General features: G+C 43.1%; 2 protein-coding genes across 3 annotated transcripts in view; both read right to left on the bottom strand.

Moving 5' to 3' along the window:
* Positions 1-815: 815 nt before the first annotated feature.
* On the bottom strand, positions 816-6226 carry LOC107282715 (dual specificity protein phosphatase 14). Of its 2 annotated transcripts, none has more exons than XM_015810532.1 (2): positions 6143-6226; positions 816-1802 (listed from the first exon to the last, which is right to left on the bottom strand). In XM_015810532.1, the coding sequence occupies exon 2, from the start codon at positions 1795-1797 to the stop codon at positions 1156-1158; it is 642 nt and encodes a 213-aa protein (XP_015666018.1). In that variant the 5' UTR covers positions 1798-1802; positions 6143-6226; the 3' UTR covers positions 816-1155. The 2 variants fall into 2 exon arrangements, with proteins under 2 accessions (XP_015666018.1, XP_015666019.1); XM_015810533.1 differs by lacking the exon at positions 6143-6226 and adding an exon at positions 4356-4493.
* A 10848-nt stretch (positions 6227-17074) lies between these two features.
* Positions 17075-21862, bottom strand: part of SEZ6L2 (seizure related 6 homolog like 2) — a 32032-nt gene continuing 27244 nt past the window's right edge. The window contains exons 16-18 of the mRNA XM_029283064.1: positions 19891-20008; positions 18135-18237; positions 17075-17104 (exon numbers count right to left, since the gene is read on the bottom strand). Of these exons, the coding sequence (XP_029138897.1) occupies positions 17075-17104; positions 18135-18237; positions 19891-20008 (251 nt within the window). The remainder of the gene's footprint in view (positions 17105-18134; positions 18238-19890; positions 20009-21862) is intronic.

Raw genomic sequence — 21862 nt, 5'->3', positions numbered from 1 at the left:
AGTCAACATATCTAAAACCTGCCAAGGTTGAGAAACACCGTGATACACTTAGACCTCACTTGATGTTCGCCCAACAATGGATACATCTTCCAATTTTATGCCTTTGTATTAGAAAAGCTTCACTTAGGAATCCTCTTTGTTATAAAATACTGCAAATCACATAATCAAAACTACAGGACTGCTTGCTCACACCAAATTGTGACTCTACTACTTGTTCACTGTGACTCTACTACTTGTTCACTGTGTAGCTTTCTCGCCCGACTGTGAATGTGTTAACTTTCAAGATGTACTCTTTTTCTCCCTTTTTTAAGGTGCAGTGTGTTGAGAAAGTTTCCCTGCTACATATTGTTGAATCTTAACAAGGGGTACAAAAAAGACTTGATTAGCGTATTTTATTCTTTAACCCCTTTTCAATTACATATCTACCCTGTTTGAGTGTAACCTGAGCCAATAGTCAAAAATTCCTATCTTCCCCACAAGAGTTTAAATAGTCCTCTATTAGAGCATCCTAAAATAGTGATATATGGAATATCGTGTCCAAGTTGCAACCTGCTTAGTGAATATATATATGAAATAACATTCTCTTGTAGAGTTAGCTTATGCCTATTGTTGATAGTTGTGCCATCCTCAGTTTCTTGACTTCTGCTGTTTAGAGTTTATGGGCATAAATCTTTTGATGAATCATCATTTTAATTCACATCTCCTTAGGGCTTAACTTTCCAGAAAGGAAAGTATATTGTGCTTATTCAAATCAAGAAAGGATTTCTGAAACTTGACGCAGAAAGGGGAGGAAAAGGGAAAGATATTTCTCCTTACTATGCAAAGATTAATTTATAATTGGAGTCTCTGCATCAGATAGTACAGTAATCTTTACTGCCTGTACGTTTCTGTTTAACCATTTCTCATCTCAGACTGTAAGCAAAATACAGGTTCTTATCAATGTTTGACAGGGTGGTAACAAACAGCATTGTCTATCACACTGAAAAGTTCAAGCAACTCGTGTCTTCCATGATCTACTGGTCTTAGAAAAAGACTACCATAACAGAATTTCTTATTAAGATCCACCACATTGAACAGTCCTGTTTAACATCCTAACTTGGTGGAACTTTTTCATTCTAAGTCAATGTGGCCCACAGCCCATTTCAATTATAGCCTTTATCTCAAATTCCACAAGGGGACCAGCCCACGGGTCTCCTTTTCATAGACATCTGGGATCAACCCAATGGGGGATGGCACCATCTTGACGGTGTTCTTGCCAAACAACTTGCGTTCATATTCAATGAGCTGTCTCCAGAAGCCTACATTGGGCCTTACAACCGGTCGCCTGCTCTTCACCCACTCGTGAGCATCCAGGAGGCTCAACCGATGATATTTCATTAGGTAAGCAATACAGAGGGAGGCAGACCTGCTGACACCTGCCACGCAGTGAACTAGAGTTCTTCCATTCTTCTTCCCTGTCTGGTGTATCCTATCAGCCACGGAGTCAAAGTACAAGGAGAGTGGAGCATGGGGAAGGTCCGGAACAGGCACTTTCACATAGTCAATGTCTGGCCAGTTGGCGTTGGGGATTTCCATGGTAGCGTTTACTATGCAGCTCACCGCCCGGGAATACACCATGTGTCTATTTGATGCAGCATTGCCAGAGCAGAGATAGAGACAAGGAGAGATTTGAGCAATGCCTCCCAAGACCGACAATGTGTTCCCAGCAGCAGGAGATGGCTTCGCCACCGAAGTGGGCGGAGAACGGCGAAAGAACCCATGGTTCCGGAAATTCATGGTGGATGGTTCAGCATACATAACAACTAAGGGGGGGGAGGAGAGAGAGAGAGAGAAAAGAAGCAAAGTATTAAGAATTGGTACAATTTAACAGTTAAAGGTTAATATTTCTCATGCCTTAAACTTGACCTGCCCCACAAATGCAAAACTTTAACTCTCTTTTTTATTCTAACAAATTGTTTTGCTGTTGCTTCTAGCAAGAGAGGAGCATGGGACCTGCAGGGATACAGAATGAGGTAGGGGAGAGAGTTAGAAATAGATTTTGGAGCCAACAAAATCAATGGATGAATCAGCTGCAGTCAGCAAATGATATGATGAAGCAGAACAAAACTGGCAGAGGAAGAAGGAACAGACAGGAATAAGTACAAGAAGGCCTGAAATAAGGGTGGTCAACCCAATCATCCGCAAGTTCAACTTCTCCACAAAGCCAAATAGTTCCCCATATCCTACCTCAGTCATTCCCCTGGAGCTCTTTCTGTTGACATCCAGAGGGGACCCCTGCTTCTTAGACTAGACAGGGAGGGAAGGGGAGGGGAGGGGGAGGAAGGAACTGGAAACTATGATGCTGCAGGAATAATGCGCGGGGAGGGGGGATGATGGAGATGATGGGAAAATGGAGGAATGGGGGAGGGAGAAGACAGCCTCTTAAAGGGGCAGTGGACTCTCTCCTATCCCTAGGATTCTCCCCAGCCTGGACTGTTAATGCGCATTTCTCAGCCACCTCTGTCACCCCTCCCACTTTCACCATCACAGCCCTGGGCTCAAAAATCAGGGTGGGGAAAGTTCTGAGGCTAAATTGTGACTCATACTCCCCCAAGATTGGTGCAAAGAGAGAGAGGCAGTTTTGGCACCAGCTGTTCTCACCTTTTACTAGGAGAAAAGCCCAGTTTGCTTTTAACTGTTCCCTATAGATTTTGCTTTCCTGCCCCAATTGTCAACTAAGGATCTAAAGTAAAAACAAAAGCAAAAAGCCCTCCCTTTCCTAAAAGGAAGATCAGGATTTCTACTGCAATCTGGTGTGCTGGTAGGACATGGATGATGCCCCTGAATGTCCCAAAATCTTGCATGTTTAACAATATGGTGCTACTTAGAATTCTTTATGAGGAGCCCTTGGTGCTGAGCTTGCCTGTTTTCTTGCAGACGTTTCATTACCCCAACTAGGTAACATGATCAGGACTAGCACCTAGTTAGGGTAATGAAACGTCTGCAAGAAAACAGGCAGGCTCAGAAAGCACCAAGGACCCCTCATTTCAACCCTGAGCTTTATATAAGAATATAATATAGGATATAATGCAGCAAGCCAATTTGTCCTCCCATTCACCTTGAAACTTATACCTTGCACCCTAACCCCACAGCCCAAATTCTGACCAAAAAATAGACTCCCCTTTTCATTTCAGGTATGCTTGCATTTCGGGTAGAATAAGGGTGATCTAATAAATATGCTGCTTTTAAAATTCCACTTCCAGTATGACTTACATAGTTTTCCCTATCTAGTTTTGCCTCCTAGTTTCAGCTATTAAAAGTCCTGTCTGCAGACACTCTGAGTATTCTGATTTCAGCTGCCAGCTATATTCCTTCATCTTCCATTTCCCATAAAACATTTTAGTTTCAAACTTTCTTCCCCACAGACACACCTATGATGCTGAATCATCTAGTTTTCAAACTTTAAAAGATGCAGACCGTATTCATTTGTATCTACATACTTGATTTTAACTCCTGAGTTATACATGATTTCCCCTACATATAGCTATCCCTGCGATGTTGGGCAAATGATAAACATTATAAGAAATAAAACAAAATACATTTAAGCTTGCCCAATGTCAACTGCCCATCTCTTTCAGCTCTGTGCTCTAGATGCCAGTTTGAGAACACAACCTCACCTCCATAGAAGCTTGCCAAAATCCATCTCCTTTATCACAACTTTTTGAGTAGTCATTCCAACTCCATTTTGACTTTTGCCCAGTCACAACTCCACTTCCCTTCCATCCCTCTCAAAAGGCACTGATCTTTGTATCTGGCTTCAGTTCTGAGCTCTCTTTAATAGCCCTTAAATAATGCTTCATCTACAATTCTCCTTCCTTCAGAACTCATCCACTCAAGATTTAGCTGAGTTGTGCTACTGTCATGGTCCCTAATAGCAACTGAGCAATTCTTTGCTCATATTTTGTACAGTACATGGTCCACAAGTCTTGCAAAGGCATGGTAGCTACTTTAGTTGACTCACAATTTTAAAACAAGCTAACCGCAACATATTTATTAAATTTATGTGATATCCATTTATATAAATATAAACATATATAAATATGATGGCATGCATCCTTCTTCTTAGTCTTTCTCTGCATTTGAGGGCAGCTCACTCTCTCTCACACACACACACCCCAATTCCTTCACTGGATGTTCTTCGGTCTCAAAGGACCTCCCACTCCCAAATATTCAATTCCTCATCCCTCCTCGTGTCCTCTTCTCCTCCCCAAGGCCCCACCTTAGAAACAATTATTTCTGAATTTACAAAAACAGCAATGCCAACTCCAGTTAATCCTTGATGCCCAGTTTTGCTGGAGAAAGATGAGAAACATTACCAGTCAGTGCTGTTTTTCAACGGAGACTTTCAGGACAGTTTTCCCCCCAACTCTCCTCTGTCAAGAAATCTGCTTTCTCCCTCGGGGAAGAAGGCTGAGGGTTTCTCCGTTCCAAGATGCGCTTGCCTTTTCTTCCTCCTCTCCTCCTTCCAAATAGCCCACTCTTTATAAGCGGCGTCTGTACAATTTAATCAATATAATAAATCTCTTCTCTTCCGTCCTTCTGGCCCAGCTCCTCTCCTTCCCGCAGGATTCTCCAGCCTTCCTCTTTTCTGGGTGGGGAACTGGAATTTCCTTCCTTGACTCCCCCCCACCCGAGCCTTGCCTATATACCGCCCCTGCTGCCCCCCTCCTCGGCTGGACCACTCGAGCGTTGGAGGCAACAAAAGGTTGCCATGGCGACGGGCTGCGGAGGAGGCTGCTGTCGTCAGCACCCGTGACACAAGCGAGAGCTCGCGGAGGCGGCGGCGGCGGCAGCGGAGGTGACCGCGCAGGCGGGACTGAAAAAAGCCCACGGATTTCCCCCTCCCTCCTCGGCTTCCGGCCCAGATTCTCCGCCTCCCCCGGATGCAAAAAAAAAAAAAAAAAAAANGGGGGGGGGGGGGGTGACACCCACATCCTGCCCTCTGCAATTGATTTTCTGTTTTGTACGACATAGGGTAGCCTAGCCTGTACCGGGGCTTTTCCCAGACCGCAGTCCTGCTGCAGCTCTCCTGCGCAAACACCCGCTGGCAGGATGGACAACGTTTAATTGATCCTTAGCTTTGCATGGCCAACCTCGTTTTAGGCCAGCACGTTGTGCGAATCCCCCAAAGTAAGGAAACCACGATTCTGCCCCTCCCCTGAATGTAGTTTCTGTGCAATCTTCTTTGGGGGCACCTCACTCCCCCCAAAAGTTTCTCTTTTGCCCCCCTGCCCTGCTGGCAGTGATCACCTCACCCAGCCCTCCCTTTTTGATCCCACATATCTCACACCAGGAAGGTGCAAGTAACAGTTATGAGTCATCCTAAAGGCAATCCTTGGAGCAGTGTTTTTCAGCGTTGGCAACTTGAAGATGTATGGACTTCAACTCCCAGAATCCTTGGCTGGGGAATTCTGGGAGTTTAAATCTACACATCTTCAAGTTGTCAAGTTGAAAAACACTGCCCTGAAGGATGGTGAACCAATCTAACACCAACACTATCCAAGAGGCCCTTCCCAACTCAATGTCTTCTGACTGAGTTGGATTTCAGCTCCCATAATACCTAGCTCATATGCAATGGGAGTGAAAAGCTAACAGGTTTAGAATGTAGGCCTCGAAATGAAAGTTGATTCTGGATGAATGTGGATGTTATTTCTAAATAATAACTAATCCTTGGAAGGGAAATCACAGGATTATAAACTACAATAGGAAGTAAGGTGGCTGGGAAATTCTGGGAGCTGAAGTTCACACATCCTCAACCTGCCAAGATTAAAAAAAACACTCCCTTAACCACTGTTCTACAAATAAAGATAGGACCTAGAGCAGGCTCTGGAATTCTGGGAGTTGAAGTTCGCCCATCTTAAATTGCCACAGTTGAGAAACACTTATCTACAGGAAACTTATTGTGAGAATTGCCCATTTTTAAAAACATACTTAACTGTATATACAGAGTTTAAAGCAGCAAAGGCTGAGGAGGGGAATTCAGTTGTTCTAAGCCCTAAAGTTTATTTTATCATAAACCATAAATTCATTTTTCATGGAAGAAAAAAATGACAGTTTAATGGAACCTCCAGGTTTAGAAGCAGTTCCAGATAGCTTACTGTACCTTGCTTGAGGGCTTGGAAGAGGCAAATGTTGTGCTGTCTTTACAGGAAACAGGAGGCTGGACCTCAGTTTGTGAACTAGTTCTTGTGTAGATTTCTTGTTTAAGTTCTGCTAGGTTTCTGTCTCTAAGCTCCACCTTCTCTGAGCAAACTTTGTAATTACTGTGTAAATACTCTGAACTGCAAAAGCAGCTGCAATTGAGCTATTCTAATTGCAGCTCTATCGACATATAGAAATACTGTATGGTAGAACTGGAGTCAGAATAGCTTGCCTGCATTTTTGTTTTCCTTTCAAAAATCTTAAAATTTGCCTGGTGAGTTTCCATGAATACAAAGTCATATGTTAATAATTAAGATGGGTTTTTCTTTTGCTTATTACGGTAAGCATAACTCAGCACAGCACCTCTTTCCTCCCACTTCTTACATGAAGAAATTTTACTGTATTTTACAGATCATAGGTCCCCTCCCCTTAAAATATTAAAGATCGCTGCTGTATTTACTGGGATAAACTGCCTCCTTGCAAATAATATGTAAAATGCTGCCATGAGAAGGCTTTAAAATCAGTGGTTCTCAACCTTTTTAATGCCGCGACCCCCAACCGGTCGTAAGTCGAGGACTAAACCGGTCATAAGTCGAGGACTACCCAACCGGTCGTAAGTCGAGGACTTTCCCTGCCCGGGAGCGCCGCGCATGCGTGGTTCCGCCCCCTGCGCCGGCCGAGGCGTAGCTGGCAAGCGGCAGAGACGGAGCAGGCCGACCACCAGCTGGCCCAGCCCAAGGGAGGTAAGGCACCCGCCGGAAAAGGGGAAAAAAATGGTGGACAAAAAAAATGGCGGACAGCCTTGCTTGGCGACCCCCGTGAAATGGTCGATCGGCCCCAAATGGGGTCCCGACCCACAGGTTGAGAACCACTGCTTTAAAATGTTGCTCGTGTAAGACTGAGTAAATTGATTCGCTGTAGGGACAAAGAATTACTATAATTATTTAATGCAATGATACAGTACCAGTATTGTATTTCAAAGAATAAAATAAAAAGGTATTAAACTGAGGACTCACAAGGGTAGGATAATCAAAAAGTGGGAGGGGGCTGGCTTGCTAAGATGATGATGGAATAGAATATATTTGGATAGCATGAATTTTTGTTTAATCAATAAACCACATTTGCATAGATACACAAGATGCTCAACTACTTCAAGACAAATCACATAACAGTTTATTGCCATGTGTGAATATAGCCAGACAACTTTTTGTAGTGTGATGTGTCAGGGTTGCATCCACAGGAATGAAGAAGAGTGGGGAATCTCCCTTAAAAATAAACGCATGAAGTCAGTTGTTGGAAACTTATTTTTAACAACATTTTGCCTGATGAAAAGATCTAGGGCAGTGATGGTGAACCTTTTAGAGACCGAGTGCCCAAACTGCAACCCAAAACCCACTTATTTGTCACTGAGTGCCAGGTGGGTGTGGCCCACTGGGTGGGCATGACTGGTGGTCATGGCAGAATGGGTGGGTGTGGCCAAGGTGGGCATGATCACCTCAATGTTGCTCATAGGGAGGGATGCATGTGGGAGCAGGGTTGGGGGAGATCCAGGGGGTCTCTGGCAGGTGGGGCGGTGGGCAGAAGGCTTGTCCTGCGGGGTGAGACGAGGCAAGGCGAGGCAGGGCGGGGGTGCCATTGTCTCAGGGCAAGGCGAGGCAGGGGCCGGGGCGACTGCTGCCTGACGCCATCGGCCCCCGCACACAGAGGCCAGTGAGCGCATGGGTGCTGGGATGCATCAGGCCATGTGGGACCTCGGCAAGTTAGCAGGCGGCTGGTTGAAGAGGGACAGTTGCCATCTCTGGGGCATGGCGTTCGTGCACACAGAGAGGGCTCTGAGTGCCGCCTCTGGCACGCGTGCCATAGGTCGAGACCACTGATCTAGGGGGCTCAAAATGTATTCCATTAAGATCTTCCCTTAATACGGTTCTGGAGATTTTTCTGATGACCTACAACAGTATTTCTCAGCATGCTGGCTGGGGAATTCTGGCAGTTGAAGTCCACACATCTTCAAGCTGCCAAGGTTGAGAAACACTGATGTTCTGATCCAGAACTAAAATGCTTTGCAATTCCAGATCATACAGATAACTAAATAAAGATGATTGTAAAACAGACATTTATTCAGAAAGAAATACTTGCAGTTATGTTTGTTTCTTCTGGATATTGTACATCTGTTCATCCTTATAGGTAAAAAATCAATACTTCCTTCATACCAACATCTAACGTGGAATGGGACCATCTGAGTCCTGCAGTGGCCCCATGCTTATCTCAGATAAAGAACATTCCAAACTGACCCGTAGCCAGTTAACTGACCTGTTAACATATTAACTGAATAGCTGAAACTATATTACCCATAAGCCATCCCTTAAGGAGACAGCGCTTAACCCAATAAATGCCAAACATTCTAATATGCAGATCTATCTAACTCAGGGCTTTTCAACCAGTGGTACGGGTACCACCTGTGGTACACTGGCACCTGGCAGGTGGTACTCAACCATCTTAGAAAAGTAGCGGGGGAGGGGAATGAGCTGAACCGGTGGCAGCACCGCACAGGCCTGAGCAAGAGATGGCTGGAGCTGCAGGGCTGTCAGGGCTCAGTGGAAGCGCCAGGATCAGCGCTTGTTCGGGACTGTCAGGGCTCAGTGGAAGCGCCAGGATCAGCACCAGGCTCCAGCTGGAGCTCAGCGCTGATCCTGGCACTTCTGTTGAGCCCAGAAGAAGCGCCGATCAGCTGGAATGTTGCAGTATCTCCAGGGTCTTGTGATTTACATTCAGATGCTTGGCAACTGATTCATATTTATGACGGTCAAAGTGTCCCAGAGTCATGTGAAGTGACCAAAACCTGCTGCAACCACCCAGCAGACGGGGGGAATAAAAACCAAACACCCCCCACTCCCGCTGTCAATCCTCAACAGAAATGCTCACAACAATAAAAACCTCGGACAGGAGGAAGAGCGCAGCCAGGTGGGCAGGCAGGTGTCTTGCTCGACTGTGGCTTGGGGGGCACTTTTTTCAGTGCCATTGTAACTTCAAACAGTCACTAAGCGAACTGTTGTAAGTCGAGGACTACCTGCACTTTATTACTTTTTTCCTTTTTGGGGGGGGTGTCATCAAGTTTTTGACAACTTGCTGGGTGACTGGTGGTACTCGGATATTGCCATATCCTAAAAGTGGTACAATGGGTGAAAAGGTTGAAAAGCCCTGATCTAACTGATGGGTCCAGAACACCCCCCGCTTGGAAATATAAATTTTCACTACTAACTAACTGAAATAAGCAAAAAAACGTAGCATTAAGCATGCAATTCTCATGGCTAACTAACTAGTGATTAAATAGGCAAAACATAGCATCAAAACATGCATAACTATAAGGTAAATATAAAACATGCACAATTATAACAGAAATAAACAAGTGTTACATCAAACAATGCATAAACACAAATACATAGTTTGAGGTTCAATCTTCTAGTTTGATCTTCGTCAGCAACGGGACCAAATCGGTGATCAGCCTGGTGCAAGAGTCTTTGAGTCACGATCTGACTCACGTGGCTTCACGATCTGGACCTCAACTTGGCGAATTAGTCCATCAAAACTAGGTGGGGCCCGGTACGCAAGTCCCATGGGCCAATAGTTCTGGTATGCGTCCTTGTCTCTCAGCAAGACAAGGTCGTCTTCCTGTAGGAGAAACTGGAACCAAATCTGGAACAGAAAAACTGGAACCCAAAATTTCTCAGGAACAAAGGAACCTGGCTTCACAAGATGCTCAGGAACAGAAGAAGCTGGAAACTCAGGAAAAATAGGAGCAGAAGACTCAGGATACTCAGGAACCGAAGGGTCTGGAACCACAGGTGGAGCTTTGAAGATGGCTGCTACTGTTGTCATCAGGGTAGTGAGGACTGCATGTGTGGGCGTGGATGTCTTTATCAACATAGAGTCCATGATTTTGCGGGGTGCACCAATCATGCGCTCCCACGCTTCGCCCATGTGAGATGCATGGGGAGGGTAATTTTTGGCCTTCAGGCATTTGTCTATCACTGGGTCATGACAAATACCTTCAATAGTCTGTAAGTCCTTGCAGGCTCTTACAAAGCTAGTTCTTGGAATGCTAAGACAAGTGATCAAGACGATCAATACTAATCTCAGGTGTCTCCGCTTAGAGGAGGGTTTGAAGCTGGTTGGTTCTAGGAATTGGCTAGAAGGTGGTTTCTCTGTCTCTTTGCCCATTGAGGACAAGCAGGTGGTCTGGGCGATCATTTTCTCATCCTGTCTGAGAGATTTACTGGGTGCCTGAAGTTGAACGTTGGCATGTTGATCTGGAGCTAGAAGCATATAGCGTTTTGGTCTCTGTGGCATCAGGCTGTTTGGACAAGCCAAGAGCTCAGGACCTTTTAGCCAGATCAATTCTGTTAACTGTGTGGCAAGGTTGGGCCACTTAACTTGGTTCACAAGGTTCTTATCTGTTGGCACATGTTGCCATTGTTCAGGGCTTAAAGACGTTTCAATCTTTTCTATTCTATTGCCTACATAGACGTAGAAGTGTCTGCTTTGTTTGCAGATGTAGCGTGACATCACCTTGCTCTCTGCGTAGAAGGTGGTGAACTGTAGTTCAAGGCACAACGTCTTCGTTGTCAAGTTGGTGAGCTTTACGGCCAATATGGTGCCACAGAGTTCTAATCTTGGTACGTTGTGGCCTTGTTGTATTGTTAGTCTCGCCTTTTCAAAGATAACACCGAGACTGCAGCTCTCCCTGCTGTAGACTCTGATGTATCTTATGGTTGCAATCAAAACAACATAAGTGTGGCTGTCCCCGCTATAGACTGTAAAAAATATGCACTTTGCTGGAAGAAAAATCAGGTCCTGTTCCAAGCCGGGAGAAGGACGCTATAGAAATGAACTGAAGGCAGGCTGCATTTTGGAAAGGAGATCTCTGTTTATTTGATAGCCAGAAACTAAAGTGACAGCAGCATGTTTCTGGGGTGGCTGACAAAATGGAGTTGAGAGAAGGTGGGTTTTTATACCTTCTTTGGGTCTTTGTGGTTTGAGATGCCTGTTTGTTGTGAAATGTACTTTGACCTGTGCTTGAGTGTGCCATTTTAGTATTCTAATTGTTGCCTGACTCCCATTGTGGCTGGGAGGTCATGCCCTGTCCTTGGAGTTAGATGGGAAATGTAGATTTTTAGGAGTCTTTGTTTTTTTTTAATTCCATCAACTCCAGCCTTCTGTGGGAGCTGTGGCTGAAGGCGTTTTGTTTATGAATACGGTGGCCCAGTCTTTCTGAATGGATTACAAAATCTCCATTCCTAAAGACTTAAGGCTTCTGCTTGAGGCTGTTTTTCCTATAGCACAGAGGTCCCCAAACTTTTGGGCACCAGGGACCAGTTCCATGGACAGAGGTTTTTCCGCGGACCGGAGGGTGCGTGGTTTTGTGTGCTGCCTACATCCCACGGATGGGGCTTTGCTTGTTTGTGCGGACCGGTTGCTGGCATGCCACTGCCTGGCACTGGTCCACGGACCGGGGGTTGGGGACTCCTGATATAGCAGGAAGATTGAGACTATTTTCTGCCTTTAAGAACATGTCTCTCGTCTTCTCCTACAAGGGAAATATAACATCCTGCTTCTTTTAATATTCCCCAGAATATTTCATTCTCTAGGAGGGGGAGTGAGGCTTCCCACAACTTTAAAAAGTTTTACAAATGAGGTAATTTCTGCTAAAAACATGATTTTTTTCACTACAAGAGAAACTGGACCTGTCGCCAAGATGTGTAATTTTGCACATCTGTTAAGATACAACACAGTATACCGTCCGGGTTCATACATTATGCTAAGTCATGTTTTATTTTAACTTTGGTAAATCGTGGTTTGCTGTGATACAATAATCAAAATGAACATAATGACTACATCTTTCTCCTCTGCGGTTGAACCCTGCGACGAACCTGTGAGTTTCCTGCTATAGAATGGATTTTATAATCTTATATTATCAGGAAAGGAAATGGATATGAAGCTAATTAATTCATAAGATACAGAGGGACTTATTCTTGGTATTACCACAAGATACAACCTCTCCAAAGTTTATGCAAAATCTTCATTTAATATGCTTTTTGTTTCAGTACAGGTAGTCCTCAGCTTGTGATCACAACTTGAACCAGAATTTCCATTGCTAAGCAAGATGGTTGTTAAGTGAGTTATCTTTTTTGCCACAGTTGTTAAGTGAATCATTACAGCTGTTAAATGAATCATATAGCTGTTAAGTAAATCCAACTTGCCCCATTGACTTGGCTGATCAAAAGGCAGCTGGGAAGGTCACATGATCACATGACCCCGGGACATTGCAACCGTTGTAAAGAAACACTAATTACCAAGTGGTTGAATTTGATCCCATGACTGTGGAGATGCTGCAATAGTTGTTAAGTGTGGGTGCTTGTATGCCACTGCCATTGTAACTTTGGTCACTAAACAAAATTGTTGTATGTCAAGGATTACCTTATTCTTATTGTACAAGCAAATGTTTAACAGAACAAAGTTTTATTTGATATAGGCTTCTGGTTTCAATAGATAAGAGATCTTCTATAACAGGAGTGGGGAATCATGGCCCTTATTTTACTTGTGGACTTCAACTCCCAGAATTCCTGAGCCAGCCAACTCCCATTCTGGGAGTTGAAGTCCCCAAGTCATAAAAGGGCCATGGTTCCCCAACCCTGTTCTATAAGGAGGGAAACCAGCCCTCAAGTTTGACTGGAACACACGAAGGGAACACAGCAGCTGACGGTTAAAGTGGGAAATTGCCAAACCAGAACTATTCCTCAACCAGGCAGTAGCAATAACTTCTGAACTGTAAAGGGAACTACCTGTATGTAGACATATCTGTGTCATCACCAGAATTTGATCTCAACGAAGGTGGCTTTATTTTAACTTAATAGATGACAACTTTCCTACAAAACCATTTGTTTTTTAAATCTGAATTAAAGTGCTTGTGATGGAGTTAAAAATACATTCTCAACTATTGATGCTGCAAGTTTGTCACTAGGCTTACCAATGATTTTCTAGAACACGGGCTATGAAGGTTAAGCTAACAAATCATGTACATAGAATATTCTATGGGCTGAACTGTGACATCCTTGGTGCTTAGTTTTGTTATTTTTCTTGCAGACATTTCTTTACCCTACTAGATAACACCATCAGTATTAGTAAGGGTATAAACAGGGAGCAAACCCTCACTCATTAGCACTGATGTTTCTTAGTTGGGTAATGAAGCATCTGCAAGCAAACAACCAAGCTCAGAGAGCACCTAGGATGCCACAGATGATGTACAAATAATGATGTGGAAATGAAGGCCCAGAAGATAGGTGTAGGAGCCAGAAATAGACAAGTGGCATAGTGGTTATAGAACCACCCATTGCCAGTATGTGTTGCTAACATTTCAAACAAAGCACCTGTTCTCATTTTTAATCCACAATAATTAGCAGCTGATTAGGTTCCTTTCCATAAATGGCTGCTAGCTCAATGCATCTTAAATTCTGCTAAAGGGACAGGTTGCTTTGTAAATGTATTTATTTTTGCCTATGGGCTGCTTGACGCAATTTCTAGTTACCTGAAAGAAGAATCGGAACGATAAGTGTATTAAAAAGTACTGAGAAACCACTGGGTTTCTGTGTTAATATTCTTTTGTTTTTGGACCTTTTGCAACACTCAATTAACCACTGGCCTCTCCCCTTAACTCTGTTTCAAAACACAAAACACAAAGCACACACACACACCAAAGCAGATGTGAAAGTACCGTTTCATGTGTGTTACCTCTAAACATTTCTTTGCTAAACTGGATGGCCAACCTTACCCATTGCCACACAAAGACTACACCCACTTCCTGTTGGACTGTAACAGAAGTAAAGACACCACAGCTTTTACAAATGGTGCACTTTATTTATTGCTCCAAAATAAAAGCAAATGAGAAGGAGTGGGGGGGGAAGTAACCAAAGGCCAACAAATAAAAAATAAAATTATAAATGGTAAGGATGCAAAGGAGAGCATTCCCCAGAAATTGCACTGTCATTTGGGGGGATGCGTCAGGACTGTCCTCCTAGCATGATAAAGAGGAAGGATAAGTTATCTACAAAACTGGAGTAAATAATACTTTTCACCTTCTTCCAAAATACAAGACTGGCCACCAGGAAAGAGTTGATATAACAAGTCAGTTTCACTATTTGGGATAGGAGAAAGACTGGAAAGTACTATTTTTATGCCCAGCTCCGTACTGGCAGTAATTGGGTGGCTTTAGATACGATATTCTCATCTCCTACAGACCTTACCGTATGGGAGATGAGTATTGCGATTCCATTCAGATGCTCTCATGTCCTAAAAGAGGGTCTCTTCAAGAGATGAGGTCTCTTGAACAGCTTTAAAAGTGTTATTTTCATACATTTTGGCACTAAGGGTCTTTCTTGTTGTCATACTTAAAAGAAAGAGCCACACAAAACTTCAGCATCCTGAAGAAAATTCAAGGCAGTCAGTGGCTTTCTGTGGTGTTAATTCGAGAGAGACTGTCAATAAACCATTTATATCCTGAAATAATATTTAATCCTTAAAGCAATTGTCTAATACTAAGTGGGCATGTTATTTTCTTGTTTGGATTCTGTGAAGTAGGAAAATTGATCTTTTCTAGACATAATTATACTACTATTTTTTTTTTATCATTCAGAGGATACTGGGATGAATCAGAGGCTGCAAAACCTCCAGCTATTATATCATTTGGGTCAGTACATTAGACAAATGGGAAAAATATACACTTTCTTTATTTTAAAAGGGCTGCAGAGTACAATTATAAAGTAATAAATATGGTCCTTATAAGCATATGTAAAATTAATAATGTTAACTTTGAAAGCAACATAAAATTATCAGATGCAACTTTTATCTTTTAAAAGTTATATGGATCCTAATCATTAGGGACCAGTGTTTTATTATTAAAAGGCTTTGCTCCATATCTAAACAGCCATATGAATTTCATGGGAAATAGGTCCAGAGGAACTCGAATCAAAAGAGTTTACCAATTATTCCTCCAAATATTTGGGGACTGTTAAAATTAATTTTTAGTAGTCACAATGGCTGAACAAAATGTATTATCTGTACTAGGATGTCTTCTAGTTTTGTGTAGAACTAGAGACAACTCTTAATTATTTGTGTCTCAAATGTAAAAATAAAGTGATTCCGCACAGCCATTCTGTACTGCTAAAATATATGGTAAATAAAGGGCTAATGTGGTCTAATGGTAAAAGGATTGGACAAAGATCATGGAGATCAGATTCAAGTCCACCTGCAGTCATAGAAGTTGACTGGATGAAGTTGACTCCCCTTCTCTCATTTTTATCCCAACTGAATCAACTTCACAAAGTTTTTCTAAGGAAAAATCAGAGGAAGAAGTGCTATGGAAGCTGTGCCAAGCAGAAAGGAAGGGATAAACTGCCTAACAAACAAATAAGTAATGAATTTATTGACGGTGGGTTGTCCATGTCTTCCAGTCTACAAAAAAACCAAGCTTGCTCATTGAAGTTCTACCAAGCCTCTCTTTTCAAGACCTGCATTATGTTGGCTTTCTTTTACTATTATTATTATTATTTTTGCTTTCAGAGAGGTGGGATTAAATATTAGAAAATTAGAGGAAGAACAACTAAAATATAAGTAGAAAGCCCTTCATAGGCAGCACCCCTGTGTGTGCTTATCTGGGTGTCAACCCTAGTCCTGGGTTGTGCAAACATATATACATACATACTTATATGCCCATCACACTGTTCCATTTTGGGGGTAAATAACATTAGGCAAAGCATAGAACAGGCGTAAGAAGCAGTAAGCCAAAGAAATTAATGGTACAAAAAAGGAAAATATAGCTAAATCTGGTAAAACAATTACATTATTTTGTCATTGTAGGTTATTTCAACAACCCCTATAACACCTGACAATCTATTTCTGGAGGTATTGGTGTTCTGTAATATAGAGGAGAAAGTGTGTCTATTACATCCAATGTGTCTATTATATCCCACAAATCCGTTAAAATTGAAGCCTGGTTCCTTTCTGATTGGGCATGTTGCAGCACCCAGAACTTGCAAAACTCCAATGGTGTATAATCTGAACAGCTAAAATCAATGGTTCTATGACCCTGCTTATATTTCCATGGTTATCTAATGTATTCCCAGTTTTATGAAAGTAAATTCTTCTGAACAACATGAGACTTGCTTCCACATTAAGAATTAGGGATCGATATATTTTCTAATGTCTCTCAGTATTTGGCTTTTTCTGTTGCCCTCATCCATTTGCCACTGATTTTAGGATTAAATATGTCTCCTAGTGGTAAGCCACATGTATTGGGGTTTAGTGATCCTACTATACAACCTTGTTTACAGAGATACTTTTTTTTTTCAATGGCAGCACCTTTTAGAACTCAGGCCCACTTCCTTAAAAACAGAGTGAGGGATAAAGTATGGAAGAAGGGATGAACCCTCTCCTCCTTTTTCAACCACTTGGGAAATGGTCATTAAAATGAAGGAAGAGGAAAAGTATAACATAATAAATAAATAGAGAAATAAAATGAACAGATAAAGCAGAATAATAATAATTCTGTGAATGTGTGTGTGTGTGTGAGAAACACATTTGGCACATTGAAGAGGGTATTTACACGGGAGAAGGGAGTGGTCCAAAGCTGAGAGTGGACAGTCAGGCAGCAACATGGAGAAGAAGAGATAAAGCTGAATTTGTGGGGTAGGAAGGATAAACTCCTTCTCTCCCCTCCATTTTCCCTTAGCCCCTTCCCAAAAACCACCTTCCACTATTCCCTCCAAATCAGGAATCATTCTCAGTCGCTGCTCCTCAGACCTAGCTGGGTTTGGGAGAAGAATGGCAGATCTCGTAACGTCTTCTAAATGGAAACTTCGTATTCTCTGGTGTCCTGTTAAGCAGAAAGAGGGGGGGGGGGGGAAATCACTTTATTCCAGGAACAGAATCTCACCAGCTCTTTTCTTTCACCTAGTTGACTTTGAATTACCCAAACATCAGAAGATCATCTTCATGCACTGTGGCATGATTGGTCTGTTTATGGTCCCATGTGCCAACCCACCAAAGAGGATAAATTCAGTAAATCATGGTTAAGTAAATAAACAAAATTCATCTTAGTGTGGTCTCCTTTTCTCCCAACTCTAAAGGGAGCCTTTGTTGACCACAGCTGGCAGCATGTGGAGCTACTGGAGGGAGTACAGGTAGTCCTCGACTTATGACAACTGAACCCAAAATTTCTGTTGTTAAGCAAGAGTGAATTTTGCCCCATTTTATGACTTTTCTTGCCACAGTCGCTAAGTGAATCACTGCAGTTGATAAGTTAGTAACCCAGTTCTGAAGTGAATCTGGCTTCCCCATGGACTTTGCTTGTCGGGTTGCAAAAGGGGATCACGTGACCTTGGGATTCAGCCAATGTCATAAATTTGAGTCAGTTGCCAAAAATCTGAATTTTGATCACATGATCATGGGGATGCTGGAAAGATTGTGAAAACTGGTCATAAGTCACATTTTTCAGTGTCATTGTAGCTTTGAACGGTTACTAAATGAATTGTTGTAAGTCGAGGACTACTTGTACTCAGAACGGTGCTGAAATGAGCAAAATTGTACACCTTGCCCCAAACCAGCAGAAATGTGGCCAAGGGAAACAGCAGAAAATCTATAATGAACTCATCCAGGTTGCAAAATGCCAGATGACCACTTGATGGCAGTATGGGTGGGAGAGGCTATATCCCTTCCAATGTATAATGGCTGACCTTAAATTTACAGCCCAAAATCTGGGAAAAATCTGTACAGAATTGCAGTAGGATTGCAATAGGTTGAAAACAGCAGTGAGACAGGAGGAAATGAGGAACTGGAATAAGTCAACCCTCTTTTAAAAAATTGGCACTCTAGAACAATGGCTTGGCTGAGCGTCTGCAGCTCACCCCAGCCTCGTAGAGAGGATTGTTGAAATCAGATTCCACAGTGATAGGGCTGTAGCTGTGAGAGCTGGAAAAGGAGAAGCCAAAGAGAGTTTTTCCTTGGAATCTGCAGGAAAGTAAAAGAAGAAGAAGAAGGAGAAGAGAGTGGATTGAAATAATCAGCCTACCAGTTTGGAAAATCAGATCCATTTTAATGGCATTACTCCACGTACTGTCTGTTACAGAAATAATCCAGTGGAGGAGATTATATACTTTGCATTTGGATGGCTCAGATTTGGTCATCAGCATCTTCGGATGCGAAGACCTTCTCTGAAAGAATTAGATCAACCAGTTGTGTCTGATTAGCTATCAAGCAGCTTCCTATGTTCTGTGCCCATCCAACATTTCAATCACATTTTAATTTTTTTAAATTTTTTATTCAAGTTTATTATAATATAAAATACAAAGAGAAGAAAAGGTAATGAGGGAATGGAGGAAGGTAAAGAAAAGAAAGGAATGCGAGATAAAAGGGGGGAAAAGTTGACTTCCAACTTTTTTTGGATGCAGTAAAATACAAAATACAATTACAGCGTCAACATTTTGCTTTACATATTTAGTAAATACTAGCCACAACAAAATTAATCGTCAATTGCATTTTTGTTCATATGTTGACTTCATTTTATACCTGAGACCAGGGCCATTCAAAGAAACAACTGATAAACATTCAGTAGGTTACTCTAGCTACGCTTAATGGCAGGTATGGACAGTGGTTAATACTTTCTAGAAGAGGGTTCCCCAACCTTTTTGGCTTTATGGACCAGCGTGTGTTTGGAGAGTTCCACGGCCTGGTTCCAAATGACTCAAGATCTGGCAGTGGGCTGCAGCCTGGGGTTTGGGGACCCCTATTCTAAAAAGTAGTAAAACTTAAACTTGCTGATTTGCAGAATCAAAGCTCCTTCTGGCCATATATGGGGAGTTTTTATTATAACTTGATATACCAATGATCTTGGTTTTGAATTGATTATACAATTGCAGTATTGAGTCATTTTCCTCTCTTTTAAATGTATGTTGGGAAGGCATTATTTGCGCCCAAGTTGTTTTAATTAAAAGCAGTGAGGTATTCATATCAAGTTCATGACTGGAACTCAAGTTCATGACTGGAACACATTTTTATGCTACAGTTTAATCTTGGAAAGCCTGAATAAAATTATAATGAAAAAGCTGCCTTTCCGTGCAAAATGCATTTCCAACATCACTAAGAAGACAAATTATTATAACTGTCTCCTTGCACCTGAGAATTTGAACTGTGTGCAGGGTTTTCAGGTCAAAAATTTCCAAATGGGATTAAATTCCAATTCGTCTCTATTTGCAATTAAACAATATCTCTGCCTTCTAGAGCCACATTGTAGGGGAGATGGGCTAAATAATAGAGATATAAAATAATAAAATAAAATAAAATAAAATAAAATAAAATAAAATAAAATAATAAAATAAAATAAAATAAAATAAAATAAAATAAAATAAAATAAAATAAAATAAAATAAAATAAAATAAAATAAAATAAAATAAAATAATAATAAAATAAAATAAAATAATAATAAAATAAAATAATAAAATAAAATAAAATAAAATAAAATAAAATAATAATAAAATAAAATAAAATAAAATAAAATAAAATAATAAAATAAAATGCAACTTAACTGGAATCAACCCACAGAATCTAATGGCACGTCGATGCCCACTGAGCAAAGCAAACATAAATTAGTTTGATATCACTCACTTAGTGTAGTAGATGTAGATGCCTCCAATCAGCAAGATGACAAGAATAATGGGGAGGAAGATTGCCAGGGCAATGTTGCCACCTTCCATCTGGTGGGAAGGATCCGTGGTCTGGGTGACTAGAAGAGGAAAGAAAAAAATGGAATGTATGAGATGTATGTATCAAACGCTCCATCCCAAACTTTTTCTTTTATTTTTCAGAATTTATAGCCCACCCCAATCCCAAATGAACCAAAAAATCCCAAAAAGTATAACAATAAGTAAATTAGAACATTGTCAAAGATCCCAATCAGTCACAAAAAGCAAAGAGAACTATGAAAGATAGGTGCCCATAGTCAATCAGCTGAGTTTGAAAGGTCATTAAAATAAAACAGACTTAATCTGTTTCTAGAACTGCAGCAAGGTGGAAGCTACATGTATTTCTTGGGAAAGAATATTCCACAGGGTGGGAATTACTACAGAGAGAACCAGACATCTCACCCATGGAAGGTTTGCAGCCTTCTCTGAACGAGGGGATGAGATGGGCAGATTACCTTCTAGCAATTACATTTGATGCTCTAAATGGTGCATCAATTTTAGTGATGCACCATTTAGAGCATCAAATGTAATGACCAGCACTTTGAATTGAGCTTGGAAGTCTATTGGCAACCAGTGCAGCCACTGTACTATAAATGTAATTCTATATTGGTATGGTTGTGTTGGCAAAAATCTTGCTGCTGCATTTTATACCAGCTACAGCAGCTGTTCTCAACCTGTGGGTCGCGACCCTTTTGGGGGTCGAACGACACTTTCACAGGGGCCGCCTAAGACCATCGGAAAACACATATTTCCGATAGTCTTAGGAACCGAGAAACCATTCCTCTATCCGGCCGCCGCCACTGCCCTCCTCCTCCTCCTCCACCTCCAGGGCGCCCTTCTCCGACAGTGCCTGTTCCTGCCGCCGCAGCACCATTGCGCGTGCCCCCGACGCCACCCTGGGCCGTCTCAACTGCGTGGGCGGCCGGGCCAAGCCGAGCCAGGTCTGGGCCGCTGCTGGCACTGGCGCTGGGCTGCTCCGCCGCTGCTGGCTGAGCTGAGCTGCGGCGCCAAGCCGGTCCCCACACCTCCTGATTGTCTGGCCGCACTCCGCTCCCGGCCGCCCTCCATGCCGAGCCGGAGCCTTCCCCGTGCCACCCGGCCCGCCTCCCTTGCCGTCGGAGGCCGCCTCGGCCCTCAGGCGCCCGGCGTGGCCCTGGGGCTGGCGGGCAGGAGCACTCCTTCCCAGCTCGCCGGGCCTCGGAAGTGGCCAGGCGGCGGGGAAGAGAGCGAGGCTCTGGCAATGCCCACATGTGCATCGGAGGCCAGCCGGCCGGGCTGAGCACCTTCCGAGCGGGAGCTGGAGCTCCGGCTGTGCCCGTCTCGCGTGCGATGAGTCAGGGAAGGGTTTGGCGGTGAAGGGCAGCGCGGCGTGGAAAGGGGCTCCCACGACTCCACCGCTGCGATGGCACTTAGGAGGCTGGAGGGGCGGGCAGGTCCCGGGGGGGCGGCTGGGAGAGGGCAAGAGGTGCCGGGATGAGGATGGAGGGCTCCAGGTTGGCGGGCGCGAGAGGACGGCCGGCGGCTCCGAGGTGCGCGGATCCTCTGCACGGCTTCCGAGGCCCCGGAGGTGACGCCGCTTGGCTCTCCGCCAAACTCTCTGCCAGAGCCTCCCCCCTCCCCGGGCAATTGTGCAGAGCTGCTTGTGTGTCCTTGGCCGCGCCTGCGGGCAAGGCTATGTGCCCAAGCCGAAATGCCGCGCTTTTCCTACCACTTCTCCTCCCGTTGGTCAAAGAGGCAGACGCGATTTCCCTTTCCCTGGTTCTTTTCATCTGCGCTGGAAAGGACAATTTGGGCTATTTTATTACCGGTACCTGTTGCTTGTTTTATTACTTGTTGCCTTTGCTGAACCAGGGAAAATTGGTTAAAGTGATTTTCAGGAGCTGCAGAATGCCTCC

The sequence above is a fragment of the Protobothrops mucrosquamatus genome, unplaced genomic scaffold, assembly GCF_001527695.2.
Source record: "Protobothrops mucrosquamatus isolate PMUCROS unplaced genomic scaffold, P.Mucros_1.0 scaffold11, whole genome shotgun sequence".
NCBI lineage: Eukaryota > Metazoa > Chordata > Lepidosauria > Squamata > Viperidae > Protobothrops > Protobothrops mucrosquamatus.
This window is presented reverse-complemented; position numbering and strand designations above follow the sequence as displayed.